The sequence below is a fragment of the Magnolia sinica genome, chromosome 17 (genome assembly GCF_029962835.1).
Source record: "Magnolia sinica isolate HGM2019 chromosome 17, MsV1, whole genome shotgun sequence".
Taxonomy (NCBI): Eukaryota; Viridiplantae; Streptophyta; class Magnoliopsida; order Magnoliales; family Magnoliaceae; genus Magnolia; species Magnolia sinica.
In genome coordinates, this window is record NC_080589.1 from 64,119,553 (window position 1) to 64,144,724 (window position 25,172).

A 25,172-nucleotide genomic window follows, 5' to 3' on the forward strand; every position below is an offset into this window, starting at 1 on the left:
GGTTCACAATTTCAGTGTCCACACCTAAAGAGAAACTAACACAAATTGACACATTCCTTCGTATTTCCCAATTCTATATTAACCTAGGGTTGTATCATCAGCAAACTGAAGGTGCGAGATTGAGGGCACAACACCTCCCCACCTTGAAGCCTCTAATAAGACCAACTTCATGTCCTTTTATTAATCATTTTGCTTAACGCCTTAACCACCACCACAAATAAAAGTGGAAAGAGTGGACCCCCTTGCCTAAGACCTCTTGAAGCCCAAAAGAAACCTTTGGGATAACCATTTACCAAAACCGAGAACCTTACAGAACGAACACTCTTTCATCTAACTTCTCCATCTTTGGCCACAACCCAATCTTCCCAACATATAATATAGGAAGCCCCAAGCTACTTGGTCATATGCCTTTTCAATGTCCAGCTTGCATACGACTCCCTTCTTCCCTTCTCTATGCCTTGCAACCAACCATTCATACGCAATAAGAGCACTATCCAAAATTTGCATGGCCGCACCGGAAAAAAACTGTGTTTTTATCCCCTTCAACCACTAAGTGTGGGACCATTGCCTCGATTTTATCTTCTTCCATAAGCCAACTCATATAACCATTGGAAAGCTTAACCCTCACTACCCTCTCTTATGTCGATAGACCATTCCTCCTTCACGTCTAAGATTTGAATATCTTACAATAAGGCTTCAGTTTTCACTTCCCTTTCCTCTAATACTTCCTTTTCCAATCGATAATCTTCCTTTTGAGTAGTTTCAGCTGCTCGTATATTGTGAATTCAGCAAATCCTTCAACTTGGAAAGAACACCACCATTCTCTCACTAGGTCTAAAAAACCCACAATCTTGAGCCACATCAATTTGAATCTAAAAGGCTTAGGGCCCCAATTTTCCTCATCCACTTCTGAGACTATCGGGCAGTGATCGAAGACAAGCCTTTGTAAGCCTCTTTGCCTAATGAGAGGATAAAAATCCACCCATCAAAAGATACTAAGAATCTATTGAGCTTCGACATTGTAGGCCTTTCCTAACCGTAGCTCCACGTGAACTTAACATCACTCATTAGTAATCCCGAATAGTTCTTGTTATGCAACCTCCATTTGACCTCTCGAATGGGAACCTAACTATGTTAAAATCACCACCCAACACCCATGGTTGCTGCCATCAGTGACGAACCAAATCTAACTCCTCCCAAAACGCAAACCAGAGTGTTGCCAAATTCAGTCCATATACAGAGGCGAAACCCCAACTTGCTCTCCATGCAAACCCTTTCAACAACACGGAAATAGAAAACTGACCGCACCATGAATCTTCCTTTTTCCATACCTTAAGTCCCACATTACCATCAAGCACCCTGTCACACCCTCAACATCCAATGCCACCCATTCTTTTTCCTTGACCCCCCACCCCAGGACAGAGTTAAGCATATTCTTATCGATCACTTGCATTTTAGTCTCCTACAAAACCACCAGCTGGACTCTACTGCGTCTTCGAAGAATGAAGATCTCTTATCTGCACCCTCTTACCTCGGCAGCGCAACTCCTTAACGTTCCAACTGAGTATCTTCATTCAAGTATTGCATCCACCCTCTTCCCTTTCTTCCTGTTTCTGGATGAAGCCCCTAAGTTATAATTGATAGATGATCCAAGCATCATGAGCTCTCTTCTACCCTTTGGAGACAGATGAGTTATCCCCTGAAACTTTGACCAAGCCTTTTTGAGCTCCACGTTCCTCTACGAATTGAAATAGGGCAACAAAATCCTCATCAAAATCACCAAATGAAACAACAACTTTTTTTCCCACCAAACAAATCACCTTTTTTATCCATCTCATCTCTCTATCTTCTGCTTCACTATCTCTACCATGTACAAAAAGGCATTGACCGAGAACTTTGATAATCCTCGACTTCCACATAGAACCGCAACCTCTCCTCCTGCTTCTTGAATGGGAGGAATGCACAACGCCTCAAGAAGAGGATCAGCCGCACCCTAATCTAGTCCTCCGTTTACTGCTTCTATGTTAGAAAGCTTATCTTCTTGCAGCACCAGCACCGTAGCTTGTTCCATAACCTCAGAAGCGATGGAAGAACCCAATATCACCAGCTCCAATGATGCAGAGGAAAGACTGTTAGGCATTCTAAAGAGGGTATCTGCAGGGTCTCATCTCATGTCGTCAAAGAAGAGCTCCGCAACACTGTTTTGAAGTCCCCGAGCCCCTGCTTCACAACTAGAAGAATCACCATCAAAATATTCAAATATTGAGAGAGGAGGTTGACAAATGGAGGATTTTACATGCCAGTACCTATATCAACTCAGTACATTACGTATTTCCCAAAAATGCTATATTCTAACTACAGACCTAGAAAACTATTCCAAGGTTTTGACTTATTGGTCCAAACAATCACCTTCACAAATATTGACCCAAGTTGTCTAGACACTAAAATTAAGCTATGGAATCCCTGGACGTTTTTATATTTTCATTAATCTCTTCTTCCATTGAATCAGTGGTAGGAACAATTCTTCTGCCAAATAGGCCGATTTTGGGGGTCAGATTCTTTTGAAAAATATCAGGCTGCTTGAATCAAATATCAACAGATCGATTATTGAAATGCATTTTAAGACACCATCTAGATGTATGGCTGATAAAAATTGAAATGTGAAAGGAGCTAGCACTATATGAGAAAAATACTATATAGTAATGTTACGGACATGCCAAGTTACATGACTTGTCATTACTACATCTCAATGTCTTAAAGCAGTAAAAACATATAATCACGTAATGAATGGAACCATTTGGAAAAATACCAAAACTTGTGTCATGTAAAGTGAAATCTTAAAAGTAATGAAAGAACAACCAATGATTAATGTCCTCTGGTCATTGTAAAAATAAAAGAATGCTGAAAAATGTAAATGACTAAAAGGCCCTATATGTACAACACAATCCAAACAAATCCTTTGCCATGCCCTTCAAGCGGTGGCATCAGGAAAAAAAAAAAAGCAACAATCTGCAACTATCAACGCTTAGAGACTGAAGTACCCAATAGGGCTATTAATAGGTACATGGCCACAGATAACAAAAATATCTGATCCAATTTAATCAAATATGGGTCCAGATCAATGATTCTGAACTGGTTTGGAATCAAGCCTGATCAGGTAACAACTTAGAAACCCTTTTAGTACCCAGATACAATTTATTTTAGTTTTATCCTTTTATTCTTTAAATTGTTCAAAAAAAATTCAATTTATACTTTTTTTAACGTTGATAATATTATTACTAACAAGCCAAAGCCAGAAATTTTACAAAAAGTAGAAGAGAAAAGAATTTACAACTCCCACCAACAAACCGGAAAAAGATTTTAAAAAAACGTTTGATGCTAATGCCCATTCCATTACAAGAGATTTAGCCCTACTAAAAACCTCTAAAACCTAACCCTTACGATTTTTGATACATCGATCATTCCTTTCTAATATATAACCCAAATGCCCGCTAACAAACTTAATCGCCAGATCTTTTTCCCAATACCCCCACCATGCCACATCAAGAGAAAGTCGTCTGCAGATTTCGGCAAGACCCAAGAAACTCCAAATAGCTTGAAGAAACTATCCCACAATCCTTTTGCAAATATACAGTGAATGAAGAGATGATCCACCGTTTTCTCATCTTGAACGCACAACAGACATGCATTCAAAAGAACAAGATCTCTTCTGCAAAGATTATTAGCAGCTTCTTCGGTTCTTCCTCACCACTAAACACGTGAGCGCGGCCACCTTTGTAAGAGCACCATAACGCCAAACAAAGGTTGTCGGATGAATCCCGCCACTTGAACCAGCTTCCCTTATGCATGAATATAACGATTTAATTGAAAACTTGCCGAACTTGTCTTTTAGCCATAACATAAAGTTCGATTCCGAGATAACCGAAGTCACCTTTGATAACAACTCAATCAAACTAATACTTTCGGCAAAATCTATTCATGCACCAAATTCTGCCTACATGGCGGGACCCATACTACTTCCCTCTCCAACAATGGAGAAGCAATTGGCTGCCCTCAACCCAACCTCAGCTGAGATCCCTGCCGAGCATGGAAAAAGCTCGCTCAACTTTTGACCCCCCACCCACCTATCCTCCCAAAGTCTAATATTTTTCCCATCCCTTAACAGGAAGCCCACCCCTTCCCATACCCTATGTTTTATCAGTGCCACAAACTTCCATAAATATGAGGCTCTGTACATTGTGTACAACAATAACACCCTAGTCGACCATCCCATTTCTTCTACCCCATATTTCCTAGTTATTACCTTCCCCACCAATGAGACCCCACCTCGACCCCAAACCTCCAAACCCATTTTCCTAACAAAGCTAAGTTCATATCCTCCAATTTCCTAAAACCTACTCCCCCTTGGGCCCAAGGCTTGCATACCTCCTCCCATTTCAAGAGGTGAAATTTATGTTTATCAATTTATACTTTATCTTAAGAACCTTGCAAGATGCTTTTCTTTTCCCTTTTTTTCCCTTTTTTTTTTTTTCCTATAGAGATAAGAGGCATGCTTATTGTATGGATCTCAATCCAATCAAGACATGAACCTAGATCCAGACCCCATTCTAGACCAATTCCGGGTCCAAACCCCATTCAGAATCTTAACTCATGCATGAAGCTGGACCCAATTGGAAGGCCGATTCTAATTGGATTCAGATTCAGTACCTCAAATATGGGACAGGGATTCAAACCCAACAGGTCCAAAACCCAATTCACTTATTCAGGTTTGGGTACAGTCATACAGGTGTGCCAATATCCGACAAGAACCCACGCCAATGACAACCTTAGTAAATAGTAACCCATAACAAATGGGTTAAATAGATTTAACCCATGAATGAATTATTACTCTAACAGTCTAAGAACACGCATGTGCAATAAAAGGTTGAGTACACAACACGTATGTTCCAGCATGGCACATACATGCAAGATCTAATCCATCCATCAGGTTGGTCTGGACCTTGCATGTTTCCCAGAAATAAGATCTGGTCCACTCAGCATGTTGGCCGCAGATTGGAAACAGGTGGATGGGTTAGGAAACATCAGCCAAGTTTTTCAGAGCCGATCATTTGTTTTCTGTGGCCCACCTGAAAAGTGGATAACCTGATTCTTGGGCTAGCGCATCAATATAGTGGTGCCGTTTTGATGGTTGGATTGGATATTGGACCTTCGTGCAAAGCTGGCATGTGTGCCGTGTACAACTGTACATGAGCTTCAATGCACATGTATGGCTTAGCAAAACTTAGTCTAATTATCAATTAGTTCTCAGTCTATGCACTAATTCCTTTGCTTTTTCTTTTTAAATGGTAATTTATGCACTTAAAAATTAAGTCAGTTTATGCAGTAATTCTACACACCACAGTTTACAGAAAACTGGTTTCAGAGTACTAAAAACATTTACTTCCATAAGGCAACATCAAAGCTAAATCTGCCGCTTCGGATGAATGAGAAAGAAATAACCCACATTTCCTTTCATAATCTTTTCATTGCAGCGCTTGCAAGCAGCTCTAGAATTTTGCGAAACTTCAATGGCACATTCATTTGCAGCGATAGGAGTTGTACTTATGGAACCTCCCTCTACATACTTTCTTATCTTCTGCTGATCTTCCCATCGAAGCAAGTCGATGCCTTCGACATCATCTAGCCTGAAATTATGGCACGAAAGATAGTAATAAATTCACAGATGAGAAGAAACTGAAGTTTTCATCAATTCTGTGATGTGAGATGAGAAGCATTTTCAGGATATAGGAGAGCTGAAGCACATCCAAACCACTAATGCATCCAATGATATCACAAAGGAGGACACTCCGGTGGTACAGGTAAGCTACAGTGGTGCTGGATGCCTGTGTGATGTATTATTCATGACATCCAATCTGTCCATCAAATGCATGACTTCAAGTCACCAGCGGTAAACAAAACACAGCCCAATCAAAACTTAAGTGGAACACGCCACAGGGAACAAGTTCAGATTGGACGCTTAACATTGATTTTAATAGAGGGGCCATCGTATAGACTATCTGCAACCCAGGCCATTCAGGCTGTTTAGCAACTCAAGTGGACCTCAGTGCATATCAAGGATGGGTGTTCACTCCCACCTTGTTCCCTGCTCTGTGGACCACCTGAGTGTTGGATCGGGCTGATTTTTTTTATAGCCGGATCTAACATGAGCTCACAGATGTTATGGATGGGTTGGATGTCCTTCATACATCATGTGGGCCCTGAATCTGCCCCAATACCACTGGAGCGCACCTCTATCACCGAACCACAGCAAGGACTAACTACAAGAATACATACGACTTGATCTGGTTTGCTTTCTTCAGGATGCAGTCAGCATGATTCCACATCTGTTTCAGAAAACATAAATAATTAAGAACTTGGAGAATACAGTAAAAAGAAAACGAAAAGGCCAAAACTTAGGAAATGGGAATAACAACACATTAGTAGAGTAATTTAATTCACTAGAGAAAAACATTACACCTTCCGATATTCATGTCTGGTGAAACCCTTGCTGCTAAAATGACAGGGCAAGCATTGCAGCAAACACAGCATTCCCATGGAGCATTCGAATAGTAGACAGTACACTCAATGGTTTATAAGAGCCTAGCTTGGAGCATCAACACTGTATTTTGGCATATTGGTTAGGTTATTAACAATTGGTATAGGAGACAACACAATGTCCTATGTTCAAGTCATAGAAGGGGCAACCTATGAAAAGGGCAACCTGGACCAGAGTGAAACCACCACAACATGAAAGGGCTACCTGGACAGCTAGAGTGTGGCCGCTAGTGGAAAGGGCGACCAGGATGACTAGAGTGCAGGCATTATGACCTCTCCGAGTGGACAAGGGCTGGTGGATAGGGTTGCCTAGAAAACAGGCACGAGGGAGTGCCGCCACGGAGTGGATCGCCATGGACGTTGGCTGCAAAGCTTGGTGGAATGTTATGATCCTAGTCGTTTAAAAGACCCAAGGTGTCCCGTATCGGTATCGGTTGGCGTAACGGTGCCCTCCGAAACCGATACGAATACGGGGGCGTAACGGCGATACGGGGGCGTAACGGCCCGTAACGGCGCAATTTATTTTTTTTGCCAAAAAAATATGAAAAAATATGGATTAAATCCAGAATATTCTAAGCATTCCAAATATGCATTCATTTATAAATTGGAACATGTTTATGGTGGTGTAACGGTCCACTCTTTGGTGAGAAGTTGTATCGGACTGTCTGATTAATTTTTTAACCAGGTAACTTGAATTTGACTACAAAATTCATATATTTAATTTTTTAAATATGTAATTTATATACTTAACATCTTGATATCATTTCTCCCAATAGTTCTTTAAAAAAATAAAATTAAATTCAGGTAGATGGCGTTGCCAATTTGGGGCTGACTTGGAGGACCAATTTATTCTCCAAATCAGCCTCAAATTCATGCCATTTATTGTCATTATCCCACTTATAAATTAGTGGACATTTATTGGATAGTGAATCATAAATAAATAAATAAATAAATAAATCAAAAGGCCCTATTTTAAAAAATAAAAGTTCACAAATTAACAATTAAAACTATTCAAATAATTTGATTTTGGCATTGTGAGTTAGCAATTGCAGTCCATAATTTAATTGTCAAATTTCAAGTTAATATATGTCTCGTGTACAATTTTTTAAGGTTTGAATTAGGAGGGACTCGGATGTAAAGTGCAGCACACGTGTCAAAGTTTTTTGGGCCTCACCCATGATGAATGTGTTATATCTACACCATTCATCCATTTTGCCAAATAATTTTAGGGCATGAGCCCAAAAATGAGGCACATCCAAAGCTCGGGTGGATTGCACCGTAAGAAACAATAATAATTAAACATTCACCATTAAAAATTTATTGAGGGCTAGAAAAGTTTTAGATCAAGCTGACATGGGTGTTTTCCCTTCATCCACGTCAATGTGACCCAATTAACAGGTTAGATTGAAAATAAACATTACGGTGGACTTTACAAAATTTTTAATGGTGAGCATTCTATAACCACTATTTCCTATGGTGTGGTCCACCTGAGATTTGGATATTATTAATTTTTTGAATCCTGACTTAAAATGACGTTGCAAAATGGATGGATGATATGGATAAAATATATACATTATGGTGAGGCCCACTCGGGTCTGATATGATTGGATGGAAAATAAACGTTACGTGCGCCCTAAAAATTATTTAACCGTGAAAATCATTATCCCTGCTGCTATTTTTGGTGTGGTCCAGATGATCTCTGGATATAATTCATTTTTTGGCCGGTGCTCTAAAATGATCTCTGAAAATAGGTGAACGGTGTAGATGTAATAAATACATCACCGTGGAGCCCATATAACTTTGATCTCCTTTGAACCGTTCGTACAACTCGGAGCTCGAGGAGTGTCAGCGCTCGTCTTTGCGCGACACGTACCGCAGTCAGCTGCGGCAAATAAATTTTAAAAAAAAACGGAGAGAGAGGGAAACGAAAAGAAAAAAAGAGGGAAAGAAAGAAAAGAAAAAAAGAGGGAAACGGGAAAGAAGAGATTGAGAGAGAGACAGAGAGAGAGTGAGAGAGAGACAGAGAGAGAGTGAGAGAGAGAGGAAGAAGAAGAAGAAGAAGAACAGGAAGCAGCCGCAGCTGCTCGAGACAAAGAAGAAGAAGAAGAAGAAGAAAAAGAAGAAGAAGAAGAAAAGAAAGGAAAAAAAAGGTAAGGTTTTTTTTTTTTTTTTTTTCCAGGGCCCGTAACAGCCGTTACGGGTCTGTAATGGCCGTTATGGCCCGTAACGTCCGCGTAACGGCCGTGTATCGCGTAACGGGTCCCACGTTACCGTTACGTATCGGCCGTTACGGCCGATACGTAACCGATTTGGGATACCCTGAAAAGACCCCAGCTTGACGTGTTCCATCGATCCTTGGCTTTTGGCGTGTTGGTTAGGTTCTTAAAAATTAATGTTGCAATTTATATATATAAGGTTATGAATGTTATTATTAATTTATTACAGATCCCACATGTATGTATTATTTATGCATGTCATTGCTTAAATCAAGTATAAATCACTAGACGTCTAAAAATAAATTTACATTATAACCTGATCAACTGTACAAATAGAGAACCTCATAGCAGAAATGGTACCACAGGAAAAGGACACCAATGGTCACATGTACATAGCATAACATCTTCCTAACTCATTTAAAACATCTTCGTAAGAGTCTTCCCTAACTTGTAAACAAGTTATAATCATAGCAGAAATACTTCAAATAATTGACTTGACAAGCCTATCTTTGCATTTGAATATTTTCCTATTCCTCTCCTACCACAATCTCCACAAAATGACATAGGGGAGCATCTTCCATGTGCAATGTTTTAGATGGAGTGGACCAGTATACCACCCATTGACTAGGTAAGAAATAAAAAGAAACTTTAAGTATATGGAATAGTTTTCTCTACTAAGTGAATGGAATGAATACAAAAGTATATAATATTCATTGGCTTCTCAAATCTACCTACGAATGTTCGAAAATCTTCTCAAGCTTATCTAGAGAGATCTTAGACATCTACTCAATCTTATCAAGAGGGATCCTGAAGATCTTAACCTTAGCTAAATGACCTACACACTTTGCATGAACACCTTCATATTACATAGAATTAACAATTTACAAATTATTTTAGATAAGATTGAGAAGGCTAAAAAAAAAAAAATATGACGTAGGACAGTATGATCTAACCCTAAATGTGCATAATTAGAATTTAAGATAAAACACAAAATAAACAATCAATTTTCAGCATGGTTATTCATCATAAATAAAATTATCTGAAAGAAAACTCACCAATGATCATGGTAATCCATTACAATCATGTAGTACTAAAAATTCAAATATAAAAAGTGGATCCTACGAAAGATAGGACTTTCATGTCTCACAAAGGTCAATTCAACCATCCAACATGATAATCTAATCCTTTAACAAACTGTTAGATCAAATAAGATTATCAGTTGGGGAATTGATGAGGACATCAAACCGTTTAAAGTTTATCGTCGATGGAAGCAGGCCCAACAAGCATCACTATGAATAGGATGAGATTGAAGATCAAGAGAAGCTTGTTGCATAATTTGATTTTATTTTAGTTAGTCTTATGTTAATTTCCTATTACAGAAATTTTTATTTTTAGAAGTTCCTATTTTTTAGAAACTTCTATTTTCATAAATTGCTATTTTTAGATATTTCTATTTTTAGACATTTCCATTTTAGTTAATTTCCTTATTTTCAGAAAATTCTAACCTTAAGAAATTTCTATTTTTTTAAGTTTCCTACTTAGGTTGTTTCTAAACTATGACTTTGTTAGTTTCCTATCAAGGTTATTTCTAATCTAAGTAACTAGGGGCATTTTGGTATTTTCTTTTTATTTGCAAGTTCTATTCAAAGGGAGTTAAGCCCTAAACATTGTAGTTGATTTTTTTTTAGAAACAAATAAAGCTACGGAGCTTTTCCAGAGCCGAGTGCGAGACTTTCCTCTTCCTCCTACTCATTCTTCTACTTTCTTTCTCTAGTTAATCATTATAATCTTCGTACTTCTTCTTTCTTCCATCGAGTTTATTTGCAAAAGTCTAAAATTCTATTTGTGAATTTCCACTTCCTAAATCTATTTAAACGTCCCCAACTAAAAATCATATTTGATCTAACAGTTTGTTAAAGGATTAGATCATCATATTAGATGATTGAATTGACCCTTGTGAGACATGAAAGTCTTATCTTTCGTAGGATCCACTTTTCATATTTGAATCTTTAGTACTACATGATTGTAATGGATGGCCATGATCATTGATGAGTTTTTTTTCAGATAATTCTTATTTATGATGAATAATCACGCTGAAAATTGATTGTTTATTTTGTGCTTTATCTTAAATTCTAATTATGCACATCTATGGTAGATCATGTTGTCCTACGTCATATTTTTACCATCACACTGGGCTTGAGTGGGGTGGCCTATGGGATGCAGAGGCACACTTGCAATGGGTGGCCCGTGTGAGGCGGGTGGCTCATATGAGGCGAGAGCCTCACCCATGTGAGGTGGATGGCTCGTGTGAAGTAGAACCCATGTGAAGTGAGGCCCACAAGGGGGGTTCGGCAGAGGTCCTAACCCATGGGATGTGGGCCTGGGCTATGAGATAAAGGGATTCATTCGCCATGCTCTATTAGTTCGAGCTTTTAGAGCAAGTGGTTAATTGTTTTGCATCACTAAACACTCAAACTCTATGCAAGAGAAGGCTAAACACCCAGTTTGCCACATATCCAATGATGTTATATCCTATCTCAAGGAAGTGGCTTAGAAAAAACATCAGCCAATTGCAGGGAACAAGGAATAAACATGGTGGGGATATCCCCTAAAACAATATTTTCATGGCCAAAATGCCAATAATATCTTCTTCATCCTTTCTTTCTTTTTTTATTGCATGCATGAGAAGCTAGATTTGCCACCATATATGTAGTAATGATATTAGCAATGAAATATGAATATCCAAACTAGAAACTGTAGCCAAATCAATTCAGTAATTATAGATACCATAACACAATGCTCAGCTTCAGCATTAAAAGGAGAGCAGCAGGTGGGATTTATAATGTTTCTTGGCAAAACAAGAGAAAGTATTCAGTGAAAAAAATATACAGTAGCCAAAAGTAGACCATCAATCATCAAGTGATCCAACCCAATCCCATGAAAGCATGCACTTAAGGAGAGAGTAGAACTCAAGTGAGCACGAAGGGATGAGAAAGAGTACCTTTCGCAATCCAAAAATAAGCTTAACAAGATAAAAATGGGATAGTAGGCTAATGCATAAATTAACAAGTTCATAGCATAATTCTAGTGAAGTGAGAGTGAGATTCTATAAGCCCCCAACTATATTGCGATACTGAGGTTACAAAGAGGGTCATTGTCTAAAGAGAAGGCTTAGAAGAAATGAAACGAGCTGTGAAATGTTTGCAACCAGTCATGCCAACAAGAAACTAAAGATCCAGAGCATATGTGGCCTGAGACAGAATTAACTTGGGAAACAATGGTAGCCCCTAGGTCTAGAAAATTCTGAAAAGAACCTAAGTCCTTCATAACAAAACGGCTCGCAAGATCTAAAACTGAAGGGAAGAAGGGCAAACCCAGAAGAATCAGTGGCAATGAGGTCTTCAACATACTGAAGTATGATAAGACCAAAAGAATCTGACCGTACAAACACAGATGAGTATGCAAGATCACATATGAAGTTAAGCTCAAGTAAAGCACTAGTGAACTGCTCAAACCAACTACGAGAAGCTTGCTTAAGTCCATAAATACGTGTTAGTGCACTCATTTTTACACCCTGGTTTGTCAATCACGTGAGCCGTTGTGTCATGTAGTCGGTTAAGCCTTTGGAAAGTGAAGACTGAAGATACAAGCAGAGCAAAACAATCAAGGAGCATATACAGGTAGAAGAGATTGGTGACCCTAACCCTTAACCCAAAACAACTATATAGCCTCTAGATGATCTTGACCCAATTAGGTATGTTAATTTGATCATCCCTTAGCCTTAGGAAAACAAGAAAAACATAATAAAGAAGGCTAGAAGAGGTGTGGAACTATTGTGCAAAAGATATCCCAAAACAGCAGTTTTTTATAAGACTTCGATGACATCAAAGCCCTTCAATGATATCGAAGGCTTGATGTTCGATGACATCGAAAAATAGTTCAGACATGTCCAACAAGAAAACATCATATTGTCTGGATTTTCTAGATGACATCGAAAGATTGATCTTTGATGACATCTAACGCGTTTGATGTCATCGAACAGGCCATTTTCTGCCCTTTTTTTACTGTTGGAACTCGAATTTTTTATAAAAGGCAGTCGGGTTCTTGGGCATTTTGATGGGTTTTTGGAGCAATAGAAGGTAGGGTGATTCCATATGATATCGAAGGCTTGATGTTCGATGACATCGAAGACCTTCGATGACATCGAAAAATAGTTCAGACATGTCCAACAAGAAAACATCATATTGTCTGGATTTTCTCGATGACATCGAAAGATTGATCTTCGATGACATCTAACGCGTTTGATGTCATCAAACAGGCCATTTTCTACCCATTTTCTGCCCTTTTTTTTACTGTTGGAACTCGAATTTTTTATAAAAGGCAGTCGGGTTCTTGGGCATTTTGATGGGTTTTTGGAGCAATAGAAGGTAGGGTGATTCCATATGCAAATCTCTCATCCTAAGCCTCTATTCCACTGAGTTCTAAGCCATCTCCTTTTACATTACAACTTTAATGAGGATTCCAACCTCAACATTGAGATGTGCTTAAACTCCTCTATTTTTTAGAGATTGGACTTAGAATTCTTGGTAAATCACTGTCCAACTCTTCTATGAGACCCATCTAATTGAATCCCTTAGGATAAACAACTTCCCATTAGTTGTAGGAGATTCAACCCACTCCTATCACATTGGTCATCTTCAAGATACATCAAATGCAAGGAGATTGATCGTAAAGTTGAAGCCTTAGTGAAGCAGCGGCAACATGATCGGGGGAGCATCGGGGATCTGATTGAAGCACGGGAAAGCGGAAATCAAGCAACCCAAGAGGAATTATAAAAATGGACTCAATCCGACAAGTATCATAGTTAGGAGTCTATAGGTTAGCCTCCTTCCTTGTGTCGGTTTGAGACTAAGAGTTTGCTATCCACAAACTCGACTAGATTCTTGTGGTGGACCTTGGCTCTTCCGTAGGGCCTAAATCTGTGGTCCTTGTGTAGGACATAAACTTAGGTTCGGGATTAGGACATTGGCCTATGTGGCCTAAATTGTCGGGTTCGGGATTAGGACCCTTGTCCTTGTGTAGGACATAAACTTGGATGCTTGTGTAGGACCTTTGCTCTTGTATAGGGCATAAACTTTAGAGTCCTTATGTAGGGCTATAAAGATTAGAGGTTAACTTGATTTAAAACCTCTAATAGTGAAATCCAGTACACGCGTGGGTTGAGTGCGTCCGCCGGGAGTAAAGTAGACACATAGCCGAACCACTATATATGATCGTGTTTGGGATTGCTATTTGCACATTTATTCAATTATGCTTATGTGTCTTGAATGTTTAAATATGATGCATGATTAGATGAATGTTTAGGATTGATAGGAATCACATCCCACACACTCATATACACTATCTTATATAGGCTAGTTGCTTAACTTGCATATCTAGTGTAGCCTATGTGATTGGACCCTCTATTGGCTTGGAAGCTTTTATAATTAGATTGTCTTTCTTAGTTTAATTGCAAATTAGTTTAAGTTAGGCAATTAGGATTTTAAATTGGCATAATTTTTAATTGGTCTTAATCACCCCCTCTCTAGGACTTAGTCTACATTTTATAGCTCCGCTATATTCCGCACTTAGACGTATTGCAGCCCATTACTGCAATTTTAATACCTTGTGCAAATAACAAACATAATCTAAGCAAGAGAAATCACGAAAGCCTGAGGCTGTTCTCAAACCTGCTCATGAAGAAAGTCATTCTTGACATCAAGTTGTAAAATGGACCAAATCAAGAGAGAGCAACACTTAGAAGGATACAAATGGTTCCGCGTTCTATTACATGGGTAAAGGTTACATCAAAATCAAAACCATGTGGTTGATTATAGACTTTGGCCACAAGAGGAGCTTCGTATTGTTCAAATGAACCATCAGCACAATACTTAATTTGATAGACCCAGGGTAATGCATTCATATAGGAAGTCAAGGTACAAGACTCCAAGTCTCATTGGCATGAATAGCCGACATCCCATCCATCATAGCTTGAGGCCAATGAGACCTAGAGGCAGCAATGTATGAAGAAAGTCCATACTCAGTTTGAAGAGAGAGAGAGAGAGAGAGAGAGAGAGAGAGAGAGAGAGAGCAATAGGTCTCAAATTGAGCAAGCGAGGGAGGGACAGGATTAATAGGAGGAATAGAAGACTATTGTTACTTTAATCAAGAATCCCCATATTCCACAGATAGTCAATACTGCAAATTTGGTATTTTCATCACATTCCTCTTCCTCCCTCAGAAATCGCATCCATGGATCCATCAAAGAAATGGGCAATCCAAGAATTCAAATAATGGAATATTAAAAACACCCTAATCAAACCATTTATAAAAAGCATCAGAGGATACAAAACTGACACCCAAAATGGCAAAGAAACTAGTCAACACGCATCATTTCTTCTCAAACTAATTGATGGGTCAAGTTGCTTGGAAATGGGGTCTACTCATTTGTTCAGTTTCCTCATTTAAGATGGCAACTTAGCAAGAGCTAGGACTATCTTTTTTAGAGTTTGCTAGAGTATGAGAGGGTCTTTGGACAAACAAAAACCCAAAGAAATAAAATTCCAGAGAAATCACATTCTCAGCACAGAATCCCCATCAAAAAAACCCAAGAAAGCCCTTTAACAGTAGAATCAAATGAAAATTATGAAATGCGGGGGACTGAGAGATTGGTAATACATGGATTAATATTTTGAAAAAAGGTCTGTTCACTCGTTGAATAAGTAAAAGATTAAATTGGATACGATTGGATGGTAGCAACGAAATCAATCGTTAGCACCCATTTCTTATTGAATTAACCGATCAATTTGCTACCAGACATTTATCTTCTATTCGGTAATATTTGCAAAAAAAGATTCAACATATTTCACTTTATTATTATAATTATGAACATCAATCCTACTACTTCTGGCATGGATTGCCATTACAAGAAAATGGAGACAGAGAGATTCCATATAATAACAACACGCCTAAATCCAAATCATTTTGTGTACCGAGGGGTTTAGCTATTAGTGATTGTCTAGGTGAAAAGTGCTGAACCGCCTAAAATCAATCCCAAAAACCCAAATGCAAAAAAAAAAAACCTCAAAAAACAGAAAATCACGTCAAACTGCCACAAGAAAGGAAGTGCCCAAATCATTTTCTTTCCTGGAACCAACAAAACCCAACAAAGAAAAATGCCCCAAAATCTCATTCCTTTCGCTGAAACCACATCAGAAAAGAACCCAAGAAGCCTTCTTTACAGTAGAATCAAATGGAAATATGGAATGCGGGGGATTGAGATGTTGTCAATACAGGCATGAAACCGTCGAACTGCGACGCAGCGACCATCTTTCCGAGCCTGAACTTCTCCTTCTCGATTGGGCTCTTGCATGTCTTGCAAGAAGATCGTGACGACTTCGCGTACTCGGCCTTCCATGGCTTCGGAGGACTCGCCATTTCTCTCTGTCTCTGCAGAGAGCGGAGATGGAAGTGGAATATCCCTCGTCTGTTACTGTCTCCTGCTTTTTATGCAACGCGGCGCATTTTAGTTTCAGAAAAGATTTGATACTCTGGCGTAGTATAATAGATGATACGCAGGTAGAATGCACACGAACTCTGGGTCCCATTTTAGACGTGTCATGAACCAAAAATTACGCTTACTTAATCAATTGACTGCCAGATTATTGGACGACTTTTAACGGCTAGAGATCTAAAAATCCAACGGTCCTGTTTCCACAAACAACTGTCAAGGAATCAATGCTAGGATTTCTAAAACAACATAATTTTTATTTTTTTTGTGACCAGCAAGCGGGGAAGAGGGGATTGTGCCTGGGGCCGTGTGGACCCAAAGGAATGTCTGTAAAATATCCGCTCCGTAGGTCCATTTTGCAAGACTACATTAGGACAGGATTTAAAAAATCAAGCAGATTAAAAACTATCGTGAGCCATAACATAGGAAACAGTGAAGATTTAATGGCTAGGGTGACAGACGTCTTGTTCCAGGATGATATTTGTTTCTATAGTTTATCTTAGTGGTAATAACTCTATTAACGGCTTAGATGGCATAAAAACATCGTGATCAGCTCTAGGAAGTTTCAATGGTGAACATTTCTATTCCCACCATTCATTTGGTGTGGTCCACTTGGTTTTTAGAAATGTCTGAGGTTTTAAAGTTCTGCCCTTTATGGTCTTTGAAAACAGATTGGCTGAGTGGATTTGTCACGAGCATCTCTCTGGCCCTCACACAGCACTGGGCACGTGTATATCCCTGGTCACAGCAGTCTGCTTCCATCTACGGGGACGCGGAGTAGCCATGACAGGCTGGGGAGCGGGACTGGCTACTGAAGTAACGTCACTGAATTTTGTGGGACGCGTCATGATGTATTTGTTATATATATACTGTACATTCATTTAGACAGACCATAAAATGAGACAAAAATTGAGCAGATCCAAAGCTAGAGTAGACCCAATGAATTTTGTGGGACGGGCCATGATGTATTTATTGTATCTACACTATCCATTCATTTGGAGAGACCATTTTATGGTATGAGATAAAAATTGAGCAGATCCAAAGTTGGAGTAGACCCACTGAATCCCGTGGGACACACCATGATGTATTTGTTATATATACATTGCCCATTCATTTGGAGAGACCATTTTATTGTATGAGATAAAAATTGAGCAAATTCAAAGCTGGAGTAGACTCGCCACAGAAAACGGTGGGAAGAGGGACAGTGGGGAGAGGGATGCCCACCTATGAAACCTTGTTAAGATCACTGTATGTTTATTTGAGAACGACTGGTTCATAAGTTAACATAGATTTGTAAGAGGAGAAACCACGAATATCAGCTTTTGAAAACTTTTGTAGCAATTATAAATTTTTAATGGTGGGCATCACTCTCCCTATTGTTTTTAATGGACAGGTCTACTCCAACATAAGATCTTACTCATTCTTTAACTCATGCTATAAAATTATTTCTCCAAATAGATGTAGGAAACATACTTCATGGTGCCCAACTGAACTCTATGACATCACTTCAATAAGTCTCCCTACTCAACTTGTCAGTAGCGAGGCCGGAAGCTGATTTTTACCACCCCTCACTGCCTACGAACGGACATGGATTTGAGAGGCTACCTTAATGCATGGATTTTATATGCACCATTTATCTAATTTACCTTATCATTTTCAAGGTAAAAGTCGGAAAAAAAGCATATCAAGGACTCAAGTGGGCCATAAGAAGCATGGGTGATTATGACAACCAGTTCAAACCTTCCAAGGCCCACTGTAATAGTTAATCGCCAGCCAATTCAAAAAATCATATAAACCAGGATGAAGGGAAAACACAAATATCAGCATAATCCAAAACAACCCTGGCCTCTAAAATGTTTTCAACCATAAGGGAGTGTTTGGGGCATGGCATTAGGAAGGATTAGGTGGGATGGGATTCAAAAAACATAATTATTACACATGGCAGGGACTTACCATGGGATAAGCTTAATTTCATCTCCCGTTTGTAATATGGTGGTACATTGAATGGATATACCCACCATCATTTGAAACTATTAAGAATAATACATATGTGTTATATTTAAACTGTTCTTTTGTTTTGTAACCTCATTTTATGGCATGGGCCTAAAAATGAGGTAGATCCAAAACTTATGTGGCTCCAAAGAAGTTTTCAACGATAAGTATTCAATCCCCGCTACTTTCTATAGTGGGGTCCCCTTGAGCTTTAGATTTACTTGATTTTTTGGCCCATGTTTTAAAATGATCTCGAAAAATGGGTGGACGGTGTGGATATAGTCCACACATCATGGTGGGACCTACAGAACTTGCTAACATTGAGTGGAATTGGCAGGGACCCAATGCAATTCCATCCGATCTAATTCTAAGCTTTTCCATTATTCCCAAACATAGAGTGGAATTGGCATGGACCAAATGCAATTCCATCCCACCTTATCCCTTCTAATACCATGCGCCATGCGCCAAATGCCCCCTATGGGCATGTTTGGGCAGTGGGATTATAAGGGATTAGGTGGGATGAGATTCATCTGGTCCTGTACCAATTCCACTCCATATTTGGGAAGAACGGAAAAGCTTGGAATTAGAATTTATTAGAATTGCATTGGTCCTGTGCCAATTTCACTCAATGTTAGCAAGTTGTGTAGTTCCCACCATGATGTGTGGGTTATATCCACACCGTCCACCCATTTTTCGAGATTATTTTAGAGCATGGGCCAAAAAATCAGGTAAATCTAAAGCTCAAGTGGACCCCACCATAGAAAGCAACGGGGATTGAATACTTACCGTTGAAAACTTCTTTGGGGTCATATAAGCTTTGGATCTACCTCATTTTTAGGCCCATGTCATAAAATGAGGTTACAAAACAAATGAACGGTTTAGATATTACACATGTATGTTTTTCTAAGTAATTTCAAATGATGGTAAGTATATCCATTCAATGTACCACCGTATTACCAACAAAGCATGGCATTAATCTTATCCCATGGCAAGACGGGACATGGGTAATAATTACGTTTTTTTGAATCCCATCCCACCTAATCCCTTCGAATGCCCCCGCCCAAACAGGCCCTAAGTGTTTAACCTCTACTATGTGGTCCACTAGAGCTTAGGAACTGCCTCATTTTTGGGTTTGTACCCTAAAATGTTGTGGCAAAATGGATTGACAGTGTGGATAAAACTCATATGTTACAATGGCCCCTAAGAGGCCCTATACATTCCTTGCCAGTGACAGAGTAGTACCCAAACTGTAGGGGCCTGGATTGGCAAGGTTAGCCTGTGGGGCTTCTGGGCCTAGCCCACCTCAGCCCGGGCTTTGATTGAAGTATCAGGGCCGCTGGCTAAGCTCAGGCTTGATTTTCAAGCTGGTTTATTAATCCAGTGGGCTTAAACTGCGGTATCCAAAAGTCCGTTGGCCCATAAAATTTTTAAAAGATTTAAATTAAAAAGGAAATAAGAAATTTTAAGTTTCATCATGCTGAGGGAAAAGTAATCTTTGGAAGGAAAGGTTTATCTTCACGAAGATAGGATTTTACTTTAGTAAAAGGAGTTGTCGGCTAAGGTAGGCACCGACATAGTGTTTGTGAGAAATCAACCCCGACTATCAGGTGTGTCACCCCACGACAGGCCAAGGGCACAAATATCAGCAACGTTCTTGTTTTAGGAAAACCACATGAATGAAAATGGTGTAAAAGGTAATGTTCACCCTCCAAAATATTTTTCTTTTTCTGACCTATCTAAACAATGAATGGCCCTGATTTTTAGATTTAAGTTTATATTTTTATGTTTTATCTAATTATTGGATTTGATTTTATATAATCATCATGGTGGGCCCTATAAATATTAAGGATGAACATTTATCTTCTAATTATTTGTATTGGTGTGGCCCACCTGAATCACGAGTCATCCTAATTGTTTAGATAAGGTTATAACGAAGGATTACACATCTCATGATCGGAATGGATTGCATATGCATGTCAAGGTAGGTCCATAAAAGATAAAGGCATACCTCGGGATGGACAGAGATACTGTGCGTGTGTGGGCGCATGAAGAGCGGAGTAGATTAGGTGCGGCCTTGGCCTCACCCAAGACGGCACAGCCCCTGCAGTGGGGCTTACCTTGACCAATGTATTCTATATCTACACTGTCTATCCATTTTATCATATGATTTTAGGTCCATTATAAAAAAATAAAGCAGATCCAATCCTCAAGCGGACCATACTATAAAAAACAGCGGTGATTGATCATTAATAGGCCATGAAAGTTTTAGATCAGGTTGATATTTGGATTTTCCCTTCATCTAAGTTATTTCAACTTAGCAACAGATTGGATAGAAAACAAACATTGCAGAAACATTAAAGTGAGCCATGAGACATTTTTAATTATAGGACACTCAATCACCACTCTTTCCTATAGTATGGTCCATCTGAGAATTAGAGCTCCCTTGTTTTTTGGACCATACTCTAAAATAATTTTAAAAATTGGATGGAGGGAGTGGATATATATTACATACATCACAGTGGACCCACGGTAAAAGCCGCACTATCTTGAGTTCGCCCGGGCAGCGGCAAAATCTGCTAATATCGAGGAGATATTTTGAATAGATTTTTTCTTAGGATTTTTTGAAAGCGGTCACGGATGGGACGGGGCGCCACGTGGGTGTTGATGTAAAATCCAATTGGACCGCCAGGTGTGTCACACTTTATTAAGCAGACAGACCAAAAATCAGCCCATTCTCAATTCAAGTTAGGCAATTGGAAATAGTATATATTATAATACTTATCTTCGAACTGTTTTCCTTGGTGGGGCCCACCTGAGTGACGAATGGCGTGATTTTTGGGCTTTGTGCCCAAATATTAGTGTAGCGTTTAATGAGTTGACTAGATTGTATATATACTTCACAGTGGTCCCTGTAAGAATTAAGGGTGGATGTCTCTTCTAAATGTTTCTTTTATCATGGCCCAACTCAATCACAGGTGAGCTTGAGGTTTTAGTCCTTCGCCTAACGTGGCACTAGGCATCTAATAATCGGAGTAGATGTCTTAGGGCCTATATGGGAGCGTGGATTTGGAACCCTCTGGATTTGTAACCCTAGGATTGGAAACCCCTTGAATTGGCAATACCTTCGGTGTGTTTGGCATCCTAGAGTGTGAATCAACTTTAATTCAAAAATACCTATGCGTATATTTACAGAGGTATGAATTTAATTACCAAATCAACTTTAAAATCCCTAATTAGTGTGAGATATATAATTTTTGACACTATGGTTGTGATAAGCTGGCTTAAATATATACTTTGCCTAAAAATGATGAAATTCTAAGTCTTGGATGGACCGCAAGCACAAGATCATGTCTGAGTGACTAACCAACGATTTTTAATCATTGATTAATATGGACAATGTTTGGACGGTGCTGACTTACATAGACAATGTTTGAACGATGCTGATCATCATTAGTGGGCCATGTGCCTAATAGAATGATAGTGTACAGTGATACACATGTTATAACTACAACTATTGAAATAATTTTAGGTGTAATCCAAGCTCCTGTATTTGAAACCCTTAGTTACTTTATGCTGCCAAACAATCACGGGGATTTGAAACCCCCTCCAATCCCCTCCAATCCACGGTGCCAAACGACCCCTTTTACATATTATGATAAGCCTCGTAAATTTTATTTTTAAAAAAAACAAGGGTTTTCCTTCTATTATTTAAAATATATATATATATATATATATATATACTTTCAAGAGTTGAAGAAGTAGGTCCACCCTCTCTCATCATTAGCCCTGTAATTATATATTATAATCATGTTTGACAAATTAGGCCAACATTTGAATCATGTGGGCTACACAAAGGGAAATAATTGGGAGAAATACATTCACTCTTAATATTTACAGGTGGATCTAGGCATATCTGACCCGATCTAACCCGTTCCAAACCGAACCGACGGTCTGGATTGGGTAAAGCCATTTAGATACGATATTTTTTTTCGAATCCAGATTGGGTCGTGGTCAATCCGGACCGATCCGATCCAAATCGATCCGGCCCTACGCGATTCGAAGTGGTTCTTATAATGATTTTACTTTTTCCTGTGGTATGGTCCACTTGAGCTTTGGATGTGCATCAATTTTGGGTTCAATGACTAAAATGATCTGAAAAAATGAATTGACGGCATGGATAAACCACATGCATTCACGGTAGGCCTTAATAGAGTTTAGAGTGTATAATAAAAAAGTATTCGCTGGTGTACCATACACATGTTGTAGGCTCTCCTGGCTGCAGGAACTCGTCGTGCGAAGACGAGCACTGACGCTCCTCGAGCTCCGAGTTGTACAGACGGTTCAAAGAAGATCAAAGTTATATGGCCCACAGTGTTGTATTTATTATATCTACACCGTTTATATATTTTTAGAGTTTATTGTAGAGCATTATCCAAAAAATGAATCATATCCAAAGATCATCTGGACCACACCATAAATAACAGCAGAGAATAATTTTCACTGTTAAACAATTCGTAGAGCCCACCATAACTTTTATCTTCCATCCAATCTGTTCATTAAGGTCACAAAGACCTAAATTAAGAGGCAAAACAAAGTTCAAATTGATTCCAAAATGTTGTGGGACTGTGACCCTGAAAAGGATTTGAATGGTAGACATTCAATCCTCACTGCTTTTTTCAGTGTGGTCTACTTGATAGTTAGATCTATCTTATTTTTCGTCTCAAGCCTTAAAACGAGCTTGCCAAATGGATGAACGGTTTGGATATGACACATACCCCATGATAAGACCCACGGATCTTGTCAACGTCAATAGCAGCACTTTGGTGCAGTGCACGTTACAGCTAGCACGTGAATACAGCTAGCGCCTCAAGCTCCGAGTTGTACGAACGGCTTAAATAAGATCAACATTACATGGGCCCTACAATGATGTATTTATTTTATCCACACCGTTTATCCATTTTTAGTGTTTATTTTGGAGTATTAGGAAAAAAATTGAATCATATCTAAAGCTCAAATGGACCACACCGAAAATAATAGCGAGGATAATGATTTTCACCGTCAAAAAGATCTGAATAATACCCAACCCGATCTGACTCGGTTTCCTGGCAAGTCGGACTCGGTTCGGGTCAAGCTAACCTTGCATTGGATCGGTTCAAGTCAGGTATTCCGGACTCAGTCCCGATCGGATCAGGCTCGGATCAGATTGTCTAGATTTCGGACCGAACGGAGTTAGACCCAATCCGATCTGACTCGGTCGGATGCCCAGCTCTATAATTACAAGGCCCACCGTGAAAATTATTAAAATCCACTCCAAACATTAGATGTCACTCAAAAACTTAGCTCTGGTGCCCAATTTCCGGACCCTCCATTATTCAGGTTGGCCACATCAAGGGAAATGGTTTTGAAGGTGAGTGTTACCTTGTATACTTTTCCATACGTTTGTTCCACCTGAGATACAGACATGGCTGATTTTTGTGCCCTTAGCCTAACATGTGGTGACACACTCAGTGAGGGGTGGATTTCACATAAACACCGTAGTGGGTCCCACCCAAGCTGGCATCCCCAACTTTCACCGTTCTCTCTCACACCTTCAACTTGCTTCCTCTCTCGTGTGTCTCTGTATCTTTTTACCTTCCAACCTATGATTCTCATCTTCCCCTCTCTAGGCTGCGACTCACAAAGCCTTTGCTGCCATTATAGCGACCGGACCTTTGAACATTGCAGCAGGACAGCTTTGCCCATTGTAGTTTGTATCTTTCTCAGCCACAGGGCCCACCAAATGAACGGAAATGTGATGGAGGTAAGTGTCGGTCCAACACAAATTTTTTATTTTTTATTTTACAAAACTTCCTTTAGACTCAGGTTCGAGCTCGGGCTTGAGTTGGGCCTTGTATACGAGTATGGAGCCAAGCTCGAACTGGACTGTTTTAGCCCGTCATAGGCCTAGCCCAAGCCTAGGCTTAAGTTGAATAATGAGGGCTGAGCATCGATAGAGATTGGCCCACTCCTAACCCGATTTGGCGAAGCTAATTAAGAGTTGGACGGTTAGATGGACGGTAGTGTCACGAGGGGTAGATCGAGTGGCTTAGGCTTAGACTTAAGAGGCTCGTGAGGATTAAACTCTAGTTAGGCTAGGCTAGACTAGGACTGGACTCTCACTCTCAATCTCCTTGGTGGAGGGATGGGATGACTAAGTGACCGAGGCCCAAAGGGATGATGAGGCTTTCCCACTCTACTCGATGATTCTGGGATTATCGGATGATTGAAATGAGAAGGGAAGGAGGGTATTTATAGCTCCCAAGCCGGATTTTTTAGTAATTTAGACAAGTTCATGGGTAGAAAGTGGTTAAAGGACTGGGATTTGAGATTGTCATATGGCATCATTTCAACGGTTAGATGGAGTGGTAAAAGTGTAAATGTGGGTTGGAGAAAAGAGTACCAGTGTTAATAGATATTTAAGCACACTTGGGGGTTCCAAAAGGAGAGTCCACATGTATTGAGAGTTGCGACCAAGAGATGAGGGGTGTTACATGGCTAATGGCTCCCAGGAAGCCATCACCCACTCATGGGACCTCTTGTTTTGGCAGAGGGCCTCTCATAAGTGTGTGGAGGCTCTTCCTCCTAGTTTGCCAAGTTGCTGCCCCGACTATGGTTTCGCTTGGGCTTGGTTTCAGACTTTAATTCGGGCTTGGTTTAAGGTTGGGCTTGACAAGGTGAGTTGATTGGGTTGTTGTACTGGGTAGGTTAACCGGTTGAGTTGACTCAGTGGGTTAGACTTATGAGGTATTTATAGACACCCACCCTGAGGAAGAGAGCACATG

General features: G+C 39.6%; 1 protein-coding gene across 2 annotated transcripts in view; it reads right to left on the reverse strand.

The window, feature by feature from the left end:
• LOC131230293 (poly [ADP-ribose] polymerase 1) overlaps positions 1-16,348 on the reverse strand; it is a 100,713-nt gene extending 84,365 nt beyond the window's left edge. Inside the window, exons 1-3 of one of the 2 annotated variants that reach the window (XM_058226142.1) lie at positions 16,143-16,348; positions 6,334-6,383; positions 5,504-5,684 (exon numbers count right to left, since the gene is read on the reverse strand). In XM_058226142.1, coding sequence (XP_058082125.1) covers positions 5,504-5,684; positions 6,334-6,383; positions 16,143-16,286 — 375 coding nt within the window. In that variant the 5' untranslated portion in view covers positions 16,287-16,348. Of the gene's footprint in view, positions 1-5,503; positions 5,685-6,333; positions 6,384-6,516; positions 6,610-16,142 lie in introns of those variants that run through there. The other variant, XM_058226143.1, reaches the window with a different exon arrangement.
• Between the last annotated feature and the right edge of the window lie 8,824 nt (positions 16,349-25,172).